The 13,064-nt window shown below is 45.2% G+C and overlaps 1 protein-coding gene across 1 annotated transcript in view; it reads right to left on the reverse strand.

Moving 5' to 3' along the window:
• The window catches only part of arhgap32b (Rho GTPase activating protein 32b), a 78,712-nt gene that overhangs the window by 11,157 nt on the left and 54,491 nt on the right, over positions 1-13,064 (reverse strand). The window contains exons 14-16 of the mRNA XM_056594837.1: positions 3,698-3,847; positions 1,137-1,239; positions 71-215 (exon numbers count right to left, since the gene is read on the reverse strand). Of these exons, the coding sequence (XP_056450812.1) occupies positions 71-215; positions 1,137-1,239; positions 3,698-3,847 (398 nt within the window). The remainder of the gene's footprint in view (positions 1-70; positions 216-1,136; positions 1,240-3,697; positions 3,848-13,064) is intronic.

Raw genomic sequence — 13,064 nt, forward strand, 5'->3', positions numbered from 1 at the left:
GGAAGGTAGGGTTTCAGATATGAAGGCAGGGTTAGAGGGGTGGATGGGGGGTAGCCTGAAAGATGCTTACAGAGAACTTCTCATAGAGCTGGTAGGTGAGCAGCGGGTTAGGCAGCTCTCGAAAGTAGAGCTTGCACAGTGAGCCCACGCAGTGGATGTCCTGGATGTACACATCTTTGGTCAGGTCGGGGATCTGCTCAGAGTCAAACTCATGCCTGGAGTCAGAGGGAGAGGGACAGGGCGCAACAAAGAGGGAAAGAAGTAGAAATCTCGGGTTAGAAAACACCTTTTGGCTCTGTCCCCTTGTGACTAATGTACATAATAACAATAATCAATGCATGCACCAAAGGGTTTGAAGCCTTTGTGCTTATTTTCTTCTCCATAACAGAACTGTGACACAAGTGAAGAGTTTCAGATAATCTACTGATAAGTTACGTTGATATGTGTAAATAGAGGATCATGCTTCACAGAGTGTGCAAATGAGCTTTCACAAAAATCTAACGATTGGATATTGCTCCAAAGCCCTCTAAAACCTGAATCACACAACTCTAAATCCTAAATCAAGGCGCACACACACACACACACACACACACACACACACACACACACACACATACTGAATCTCACCTATACTACGCGTAATTGAAAAGATTTAGCACGATCCTTTTAGATTACCCGCACGGTCAAAAGCTTACCCAATACTATGCTAGCAGGAAAACAACAGGTTATAGGGTTGTTCAGCAAGACATGCTTGTACCTTTGCTCTTAAAAAGGAAGCCTCCCTATCACATGTCAACCGACGAAAGGAATGTCCATTTTTATGATGGCAATAGAGCTTGCAATAGGCCTTGGAGGAATATCAGCAGTATAAAGTTGGGGATTGTGACCGGGCTCGAAATCCTGCTTCGAAGTGTTCGATTTCCAATATGAAAAAAGCGCATAAAAAGACACAAACTACAGATACATCAGTCAAGGCGTGTGCGTTTACTGGCTTTCTGGCTGGCATGTTTGGGCTACCTGCAGTCAACCTAGAGAACATGCACCCAACACATTTCAATTCAAGCCGCTGCGAGAGCATCAACAAACAAACTCCTCAGGAAGGCGCTGTGTTGTTCCCAGCCCGTGTGGATCCCTACCTCAGCTTCTGGATGTTGGACGCGATTCCAGAGAGGCGGTAGATTCCATCCACCACCCCGTGCTTCTCGAGGAACTCTGTGCAGCTCTTGAGCACTTGAGGAACTGAGGGGGAGGGAAACAACCAAAAAGACACAACTTTAGCTGCATATCAACACACACACACACACACACACACACACACACACACACACACACACACACACACACACACACACACACACACACACACACACACACACACACACATCCCAACAACTGTTTAATTCAATGTGTCTGCCAGAGGTTTGGCGACAGCCACAAGGTTAATATAATTCTGAAGGTTTCGGTATTGGATTTGTGTGCAGTATCTGTCCACCTGAATTTAAATATGGAGCAAATCGTGACGCCAAGGAAAAAAATACAAATACAATAAAAGCACTGGCATGTCATGGACTGCAGCAGGGGGAAGTCTGACACAAAAAGGCTGTATCCCAGCAAGGTCTCTGTCGCTATTGCTACACTTCCAGTATTAAAACCACGTTTCTAACCTTAACGCCTGTTAGCCAAGGGGAAGGGTTGTAAATATTGTCGGGGGAAACGGTTTTACTTGACAACAGTACATAAATGTTTGCGAGGACTTCTGTCCGACCTGATTTGTGATGTGTATGTAGGAGAAGGAAAGTGCTGCAGACATAGCAGTTAATGGCCCTGGATCGATAGCACACATGCCACTGTCACACACACACACACACACACACACACACACACACACACACACACACACACACACACACACACACACACACACACACACACACACACACACACACACACACACACACACACACACACACACACGATTAAAACCGGCTTAGCTTGGGCTCTGTCTGAGTGATTGTATATACATGTTTAGATGAGAAAACAACAAAAAGAGCAAGAGGGAGAAATAGAATTGTAAATCATCCGGGGACCTTATTGCGAGATAAGGGAGTGTGCAGGCTTGTGGTGTGGGAGATTTGTGTCAAAACGCACAAACACACAGCCAGCTTCCCAGGCCTCCCACTCATCTCACACATCGTTCAGTGATTGTCAGAGAGAGCGAGAGAGAGCGAGAGACCAGCTAAAGCAGCTGTTTCTACCAAATTCCACACATAGACGAGCAATAGAAATAAGAGACACCCAGGGAAGGAAAGCCCAATTACTTTGCATTCCCAGGCAGAGACACAATGTCAATAATATGGATAAACTCTTTCTGCAGTATTTTTCGAACTCAGTGCGACTTCATCACCTATATACATATTGCTTATATATTAGCTCATATAGCTGTTCTCGGAGCAAGGCGGAGAGGGATGTTGGCAGCAGTGGAGTGGGATCAGGCCACCAACTGAACTGAGTCACAGGAATTGATCACATCATGTCTTATAAGTGTGTCTGAGCTGTTATGGCTTTCTTTGGAACAAGGGTTGTTGAGTGAAATGACACACTGCACGACAGAGGGGAGGAGCACCAAGTCTCACACAATGCAAAAGTATCACAGAATATGATACAATATCGCTACAAATATTGTTATAACATAACTGTGACAGAGAGAAAGAAATAACTGAGGCACACGAGTCCCAACTAGGCGTAGGTCCAGGCACGTCGCCTTGTTCCCGACAGCACCAAGTTGTATAACAGCATCATTGCATTGTGGAACTCGATTTGACGTCCATAACAGAGTGGATAGCTACATAACATTGTGTCCTCCTGGACTCAAGCATTGTGTAGCTCTGATTAACAGCGTCTAACGTAGCATTTTATACACAGTGTAGCATGGGGGCTTCTTAGTTGCAGGTTAATTTTTACTAGGTTTTAAATGTTTTGGGGAGAATATCTAAGAATATTAATTTGAATCAAGCATCTCCCTTCATCATTTTCAGATGATCCACTTTTCTGTCAAAGTTTGTGAACAAGCCCATGTATATTCTTGAAATTTTCATTACATACCAGTTGTTCGGTTGATTAATAGTCATGCTATTTCTAAATAAACTCTTTTCCACAAATGATATGGGGGAAAAAAACAATTATGCAACAATGAAGTCTCACTAGAGAAAAAAAAATCAATGTCTCTCGCCATGTCAATACTCGCTCACTGCTAATGCTTAACGTCCATCAATTAAACAGTTGTAATCAGTCACAGCTAAACCCCCTCACAAGCACTGTGGGAACAAATCTACCGGAAGCCTGAGTTGGGGGGGGGGGGAAGAGAGAGAGAGAGAGAGAGAGAGAGAGAGAGAGAGAGAGAGAGAGAGAGAGAGAGAGAGAGAGAGAGAGAGAGAGAGAGAGAGAGAGAGAGAGAGAGAGAGAGAGAGAGAGAGAGAGAGAGAGAGAGAGAGAGAGAGAGAGAGAGAGATTGAGAGGGAGAACGAGGCAGAGAGCAGGGACATAGAGTAAGTGATTGAGAGAGAGAGAGAGAGACACTATAGAGTAATTAAGGTGTTCCTTTCCTTAATTGAGAGAACAAAAAACGCGACAGAGAGACAGAGAGAGAGCGCAAGGCAGAGAGGGAGAGAGAGAGGGAGAGATTAACTCATGGTCCTACCGTCATGACCAGAGTTCAGCAGGTGCTCTCCCAGGTCACAGCCGAAGACCCTCTCCCGGAGGATGCCCCTCTGCTTCAGCTTCTGCTTGGTGGGCCGCGACTTCATGAAGGTGCGGAGGAAGGTGATCAGCTTGCCGTGCTTCTTAGACACTGTGGAGGGACGGAGGGGACACACACACGAGGTTAGAGTCTAAAGCGTTGGTACATTCTTTAACCCCATTCCCAGTGAGTTGCATCACAGTATTGTTGAAGTATAGAATAAGTATAAGTATAGTAGAAAGTAGATATAGTATAAGTATATGTAGAGAGAAATATTGATTTTTTTTGACACTGTTACAGTCCAGCAACTTGGATTTTAGTCTGAATAAAAGTAATCTAATAAATCATTTAATTATGCAAAAGTTGACATTCAAATGAGATCATGGTGTTAAAAAATAACCAAGGTGCCTACTGGAGTCTAGCCGCGCTATCCCAAGGCCACACGACACACTACACTGCCTCAGCCTCACACTAAACAATGTATTCCAATACAATAACACAAAACTGTCCTCACACGCTGTACCCCCCCGATCCGGTAAGTACACCAGCCCCCTCTGTTTCCAAACCAGCTCTTTGTGCAGCAGAGCTATCAAGTACTATTCCCGGCACCGAATCTTCACACCAAGGTACAAATGGGGTCGGCGTATTTTTTCTCTTCCTTTCGACCTATTGTGGATATTTTAACCCTCATTGGGATGGAAAGCCCTTTTCTATTATGCGTGTGTAGTTAACTTGAAGCGTAAGCTCTGCTACTGAATACCACCTCCTAGGCAACTATAAAGGCATTCTTCTCAGCAAATACCAGGCCTCTTTTCTCCTCTTCGACCAAAAACCCTGAAAAAACTGTCCAAAAAATACCTCAAAACAAACAGCTAATCCGATAAAGTGTCCGGAAAAAAGCTACGCTTCTTAAAGTTTGGGACCTGTTGTACAAACATCCGTTTTGTGTAGATGTAAAACAACATAAATAAACAAGGAGAGGGTTTTGGGATCATCGGTTCCAAAAACCCTCTTCTGCACCACCCACTGCTTGTTAGCCTGCAGGGAGAAGCCCCAAAACTCCCTCCCATGCTGTCAAGTCCTTCTACTCTGCTACTGCCTAGTAACTGTGGCCATTGAGAAAGGAAATGGAACTTCGAACAACAATTCAGGCTATAACGATTAATAGATATTTATTTTTAGGATTATTTTTTTTGGCATTTTCAAGCTTTATTTATTGACAGGAAAGAGTTGAAATGGGGAGACAGAGAGGGGGGGGGGGGGAAATGACCTGCAGTAAAGGTCCACGGGCCGGACTCGAACCCTAATATTTTATGGAACAGTTATTCAGTAATTACAAAAAGACAAACAGGCGGAGAATGAATTATCGGCCACTGACTGCTGATTTGGACTAAATGTTTAGGTGACTTTTCCTCTCCATTGTCACAGGGATTTTATCACACTTAATCACAATATTTAAGAAATATTTCAGGCAGCTGCTGCTACTGTATTACATCTTATTCAGGGCGGTTCAATGCTGAAGGACTCAGAGGGCATTGTTAAGTCTGAAATGCTGGAGCATACATTCTCAAAAATAATCTCTTTTGAAAGGCTTCGATGGGAAAAAAGGAAGGAACTCAGAATTACAACCAGGCTTTCAGAATTACCACATGGCTCAGACATCTAAAATAAAAACGTCTTCCTTGAATTACAGAGCCCTTAGCCTTCTCTCAACCATTGTTACAGTACAAGTAACTAACTTCTGAGTAAAATGCGCCTCAACTGGTGAGCCCATTCACAGTATAGGGGTGACTCACTGCATACAATAGGCCAAATGTGTTGAAAATACAACCACCCAAGTTAAATACATAGTGGTTAGTAGTGCATAGCACCACATGGAAACTGATCCAATGCGTAACCAAGTTTAGATAAAGCACCAGTTCGCTTCGCATAACACATGTCTTGTTGAGCTTGCTAGCCGAGCTCAACATGACAAGGTTCTTCATTCTGCATATCACTAACAGTGTGAGTAGTGCGTTAAATTACGTCTGTCCTTTATATCAACGACCTTCTTCAATATCCGAATGGGGCGGAAGGAGCAACAATCCTAAACACATTTTACTAGAGTTCAGAGGGAATGCCAAAAATGATAATCTGGACCTCAGTTATTGTGAAGATGAATGGAATTCTACCTTGTCTAAACATGTCAAGAACACAAAGCGGGATCTGAGATTCATCTCCCTTTGTGGCCTCAGAGGTACCATGTACTTTGACCAAAGACACAGCCACTAATGTATCCAGTGCAAGATCCCCCCGGCCAAGCAGGAGAAGTCATCATGGTCGAGCAGGTTTATTTTTCTCTGGTATTCCAGGGGCACATTCCTGCTCCTAATTTGAAATACAGTCCCCGATATTTCCGCTCTTCCAGAGTTTTAGTGAGCAGACCTGCCATCTTTTCACCTGCACCCGCAGCATATGGTTATTCAATAGAAAAGTGGGTCATTCATTTGGGTGATCATTCTCCTATGTTGTATTTTCATTGAAAATAACATCCCATCAAAGAAAGTTTGTAGAATCAAGTCAATATGTTTAATATTTGTCTAAATGCGCAACCGAAAAGGGCTATATTCTGGGATAATACAACGCGGTAAGGCGCTGCTGTGCTGTTCTTCTAAATTCTACAGTGACAACTATGTTTAAAAAACAAAGAAGCAGGTTTGTATATGACCCACGGGCATTCAACTGCAACATTTATAAATCATAAATCTATCCTTGACAAATGTCTCTCCGGTAATGCTTGGTCCTCTGGCATGGAGACTTAATATTAACAACACCGGGTATTTGCAACATGAATGCACACCACGGAGGTAAACAACTCTTCGCAGATGTGGACGAAAGCCCCTGCTAGAATGCCAAGCATTCGTTTTAAATATTCATCTGTTGGTGGTTGAAGTACCATTACAGAACAGCACAGAGTTTTTTTGTGTTTAAAAACAGAAAACCCTTTCCTTTCAGCTTCTCACTACCACCCAGAGTTACACTACAACCCTCCCAGAGCATTATGTAGCGGCAGCACTCCACTTGGGCTTCGAGAAGATCCACAGAACGACGTTAAAACTAATTTGCTGTTAGTGTTGCATCACGAGACCTCGCTGGGCCTCGCCATGCATGTGATCAGGCATCCATCAAGAGGCTGCAGCGATTAAATTGAATTTTTCTCCATGGATAAGGCGCTCTCCATCACATGAGATGAAATAAAGACAGTTAGGTGTACACGGACTGCTTTGTGAACCTAATCTCGATCCTAAAGTGCAAGGTTTAAACTTCTGCCCGAATAGCTGCTATTGGTATACCTCTGCTCTCTTGATACCCGCATAGTGAAAAATGTAATGTTTTGGAGGAAGAATCAGAAATAGTAAGCGTCGCCGTAGACACACGGCGGCTATTCGGCACAGAAGTGTAAATCATCCCTTTGATTCTACAGCCTTATTGGGATAGAATTATTTGTTGTGTTTTGTCTGTTGTGTTCAGCATCCACAGCCAGAAAATAACAGCTGAGGCATCATTATTAACACTGTCGAGGGATCAAACGGCCTGCAATACTCTGTTGGGTCCGTGTTTGTGTGCGTGCGCGTCGGACGAGACAAAAACGGACAATGGCATTGCATTGGGGATAAACGAGCGTGACATTTTCAAACGAGGCACCTCGATCGACTCTCATGTCACTTCAGAGTGTAGTTTCCCTCTTCTGCTGAGGAGAGCAGAGAGGAACTCCCATCCTCTGCTCTACATCTCAACACCTGACAGCCCCAGGAGACATGGGCATCTGCAGCAGGCTGGAGAACTGAGGAGGCCCTCAGACCAACCTTTCCTCATTGGGCATCAGAGTGGGACATGGAATGATGCGGACGGGACTGGACGGTGAGGGAGAAGGATAGACGGAAATATATATCATAGGAAAAAAACCGAAGGATATTGATGCCCCTAGGCTCAGTCATTTGCACAACATCAACTCATACCTTAAGTTAACATGGTAATTCACAGCCTCACACCATATTGTTGAACATAAAGCTGTTGTCGTTGCCTTCTGCATCACCATAAATGTCGTATTGCAAGATCCTTGCCAATACACAGTCCTGTAGGCTGGGGCTCTTGTCCACTATGCTAAACGCTTTGTGTGTTTGGCTTCCAAAGCAGTTGAAAAAAAGGCATTGCATCACATGGTGCACTGTGATTAATCAAGCTCAGCTGTCATTGGGCGGTGCTCAGTGTGGGTCTCGGTGTTAAGACGGCTTCCAAGAATCTGGACGAGTACGGATGACCTCTCAGCAGTTACAGCTAGGTAAATGAGAGCCAACAGCCTATCCCTGGTGTTTGCATTCGTATCATTTAACCACTGCAGGAGGTTCAAGCGTTTATGACTCATTTTGGAATTACACTTTTCTGAAGGCTTAGAGTTAGTAGATCACGATATTAGCAGTAACTCAATCCCATTTTGTTTGCAAGCTCCTCATTACTGATATTCTTCCAACTAGGCCCTTTACCCAGGAGAGAGTTCAGTGGCAGGTTTGGTGCGTGACTCAAATGAGTGTTTAAAGAGAGAGGAAGCCAAGCATTACAACAACATCATTCCGTTCATTTAGCCAGGCTTTACTCTCTCAAAGAAGAAGCTGTAGTCAGAACAGTTATCAACATTACAAAAAGAAATGTAATCAAGACATGGTTTAGGGCTTCATGAGTCAGAGCAACAGCCAGGTTTTAAACGCAGAAGAGCTCGCACCATGATAGCACTGAGCTCACGTTGTCAATGCTGTCATTTAGCATGTAATAGTAATGTGGTAGTAGGCTGAATTGGGACAAAATAATTTCCTCAGTGCAGAGAATAAAAGGATCTCACTTTGGCAATTAAGCAGCTTTGAATAAACTTTGATCTGCTCTACATTCTTCTTTGATTCTGTTCTGCTATCAGTGACACAAGCACTGGGCTGCAGATAGCTCACAATGGATGAGGCCTTAAGCTGTATTGACATTGTTTACATAACTTATCAGGGCAGAGAGGGCCAGAGGAGGGAAACTGCTGGTGAGGGGTGCAGCGTTAATACAATGGGCGCCACATTAACAGACCATAACTATCCTCCACTGACGTCCTGGAGAGGAACCGTTTAGTGTCAAGTGTAAACAACTGAGGCAGTGTGTGCTTGTCTGTGTGTGTGTCTCGTCTGTGTATGTGTCCTATTAGAAGGCGGCCATCAGAGACAGTGACCTCTGTCCGGAAAAGGACATAGGAGCTCAAGTGTTGTGGTGATGGAAGGAGCAAAATGGCTTATTGTTCCTAACGCTAAATGGCCCACTTAACACAATTCTAGCCTAGAGAAGACAGAACAGAGGCCCAGAGACACATAAATGGTTATGTGTGGTCTTGCACTCAACAAAGAGCATTTATGTAGGACATTTGCAACAGTCCAGTTTTGTGTTCCGTTTGAGTAATGATAACTTCAGGCCTAATGCTATACCAGCGCCACTAAATCATTTTTTTGTTACAGGAGTAACTAAAGCTGAGAGGCGTGTGTTATTTTGTGTAAACACACAAGTGCGGGCAGCCGTTGCCCTTCACGTGTCATTAAATGCACAATACACACGACCATTTCGCAGTAAGTTTTCAGTAAGTTTGCAATAACCTAAAATTAATAAACAATGAATAAGGAATTAGTTGCATACAATGTTTAGTTGCATTCAATGTTAGCTGATGAGCTCTTGGGTGTCAACATAACCACACAGCAGAGCAATATAGGGAGATTATTTATTTATTATAGAAGTTACGTTATCAATGATGTACGTACAAATTAGGCTAATTTGGGGAGTAATGTACCAGGTTAGCAATGTTAGGTTTAAATGTCACTTCAAAAGCAGACACCTACAGCCATATAGTTAGAGGTGGTTTAGACGAGTAATACCTTAGGTTAGGAATGTTATGCTGAAAATGTCCCTTCCAAAACAGACGTTTGTTAAAGGCGGATTGAAATCAACAGAAAGTTGGAATAGCTGAATTGAGATATTAGTTTGGATTTGACCATGACAGTGATGACGTTACATGTACATCACTAATAGCATTGTAATCCTCCCCTACGAAAACTGGTAAACTGGTTTTGGTTTGGCTATCGGGTAACTGTAGGCCACGGTAAAACATCATCTCGTCAGTGTTGTTGGGTGTGTAGAAGAAACCCTATGAGAAACCCTGTGTAGTACGATTATATCCACATGGTTCGCCTCTATTCGAGCGGAACAATATTAACGATACGTGTATTTATTGAAACGGGTTACTTGAAGCAAAACACGGCCCAGATTCTTACCTTTGTTCCATAACGGCGAACTGTCCTTGGCGAAAAAAAAAGCGGAATTTCAAGTAGTGTACACTAATCGAGTCTTTGTCCTCTTTAAACTTAACATAAAAGCAACTAGACGAAAGAAGGCGAGAGTCGCAATGTGGCAAGTTTTTCCCTTCAGAAGTCCACGCTCAAAGCAAAGGCGCACCACAAACTCTCCTCTTCGCACTGTCAGCTAATAGCCAACTACTTCCCTGTATCGTTTTACTGTCTCCAGAGGAGAGCCAGCGGCAGCATCTGGTGGTTCCCCGCAGTGGAACAATCCTTATAACGTATTCAAAGCCCTTTCTTTAGCCCCCTCTTTTGGCTCACTATTGGAAGAGTCCAAAATCCTCTCATTTTGTACAGTACTGAGGAATCCACGTGCAAGGTGCAAAGTTCATGCAGCTCATGTTTCATACGGAGACTGACGGTTTAGTAATGTAATCTTTGGCGCCATTATTGATGCACAACAATGTAATAGTAATAACATGATTTCCGAATCTCACACACACACACACACACACACACACACACACACACACACACACACACACACACACACACACACACACACACACACACACACACACACACACACACACACACACACACACACACACACACACACACACACACACACACTGTGGCATCCCGCCCCGTAAACCTCGGCCCGGACCAGCCCGAGGGTCCGGGCCGAGATCGCCGTTACCACCGTCACCCACCAGCCGGCGACGGAGAGCACCGACCGAACCCCAATCAGCTTGATTGGGGGACACCTGGCCGAAAGACGAGGAGCCAATATAAGAGGACTGACATTTGGGCAGACCAGAAGCGGGAGCGAGGAAGGAGGAAGCGCTCGTGTCCGCCAGAGGCTAGAGGCCCACGGAGGCCCTAGAGACCGCGTTTACTTTGTTTGATTTAAGTCATCTGCAATAAATGCCTTTAATGGCTTAACCCACACTGCCAAGCGTGATTTATACCTGGAACCCGGCTCACTCGAGGAGCGGGTTGCCACATATGGTGGAGGATGCGGGCATGAAGATCCCACTACGACCCTCCGGTAAAGTACCCCACCCATTCAGAATGCAGAACCCGGACGGGACAGACGCCGCCGCCGCCGCGAGAGACGCCGCCGCCGCGAGAGACGCCGCCGCCGCGAGAGACGCCGCCGCCGCGAGAGACGCTGCCGCAAGAGACGCCGCCGCCGCCGCAAGGGACGTCGCCGCCGCAAGGGACGCCGCAAGAGACGCCGCCGCCGCCGCCGCCGCTGCCACCGCAGCGCGAGACGAGTCCGCAGCGCGAGACGAGGCCGCAGCGCGAGACCGGGACGTGACAGTGCCATCGGCCTACGCGGACGTGGGGACGGGCCGGCCCTGCATGCTGGCGACCTGTTGGGCAAAGGAAGCGTCCGGGTGCCCAACCGTACCTGCGAGGGTGATGTACAAACAGACGCAGGCCATAGTGGACACTGGCAGCATGGTCACCCTCCTCCGGCCCGACCTGGCGGGGGGAAGGGAAGGGTCACCCATGGAGGTGACATGCGTACACGGGGACACACGGACATACGAGACCTGCCACGTGGTCGTCCGGACACCACAGGGGGTGTTCACGGCTAGGGCAGGGGTATTCACTTTGTCTACCAAGTCAGTTCTTAGAGTTAAGTAAGCCATTATTCATAAGGCTATATCCATTAAATGTTTTAATGAGCTGTCAGTTTTTACATCTCAAAGAAAAGACAAAAACAACGCAACGGCAACTCTTCCTATTGCCCCTTCTCTCCATCACAACCAGCTGTCTCGGCTTGTACTGCACACAGCTGCCCAATCACCTGTCCCCAGACGTGACGATAGTCTGCGCCAGGAAGGACTGCATGGTGGAAAAATAAAAGGTGGAACGCCACATCTGGCAAAGCAAGCTGGTGGACCATAATGGTGGCAAGGCCTGCCAGTGGCTTTCACTTGTGCTCACTTGCACATCTGCATTTAACTGCAATGCCACAGAACGGATTGTCTAACTGATGAACAGAATCCCTTGGGTCAGTACAGGTATTTTCCTTAAAAAAAAAAGGTTACCATATTCTCAGTTTGAGATCCCCAAAGGCAGTAGTCGATCTTGGAGGAGTGGGAGAAGTTTGGGAGTGCTGAGTTTGTAAGCCAGTGTTGTGGGGCTGCCTGCTGGAATGTGCTCTTTCAGTCGCCATGGAGAGGGGGGCTGTTTCCCAATGTCAAGGAAGCATGCTCAACGCCCTTTTTTAGGGTGGCGCACAAACATTTGTTTACCGGTGGAAGGGATAGTGCCACTATCCAATGTTGTAAAATTAATGCACAACCTATCATTTGCAATGTTTGTAATTTTGAATGAACGTATATAATAGTATTTTGATATACTTGTGTCCAAAGCACATAAGTGCTTTGAACACAAGTAGGCATATATGAATCAGATCAGTTAAATAATGTATCCAAATAAATACATGTTTATCATGTCTTTTTCCCCCTGCATAATAGTAATCAACCGTACTGTAAATGTGATGCATGAATTAAGTTCAGACAATTTCACTTAGTTTTATAAAAATTGAATGGATTTTCCTTTTAATAAAGACGATTCGATCAACCGCTACAAAGCTTTTGTGACTTCCCCAAAGAGGCTCCATGCGAAGGAGACATGACCGCATTCATAACAGACAAGTCAAATAAATATCGATCAGCTTGATTGCTTCCATGATTTATTCATAAGCGCACATGTGTTTACAAGCGGACACGCAGTATTAAAAAGCGGAAGCGCTTCCACACTACCAAGTCGTTCCAAAGTCTGAACGTTACAAAGGCTAGGAAGCACTCGAGCTAGCACTCTAGTCTCATCTCCCAAGGACGCCTCCTAGCAAGGCTGCAGCCTTCACTTTGGGAAACAGCCGGGGACAGAGATTCTTACTGTTGCAGCACAAAGCTTAATGCTCAATGGATGGGGTTTTAGAGCTCCCCCTGCTC

Source organism: Gadus chalcogrammus, chromosome 7 (assembly GCF_026213295.1).
Source record: "Gadus chalcogrammus isolate NIFS_2021 chromosome 7, NIFS_Gcha_1.0, whole genome shotgun sequence".
Lineage (NCBI taxonomy): Eukaryota > Metazoa > Chordata > Actinopteri > Gadiformes > Gadidae > Gadus > Gadus chalcogrammus.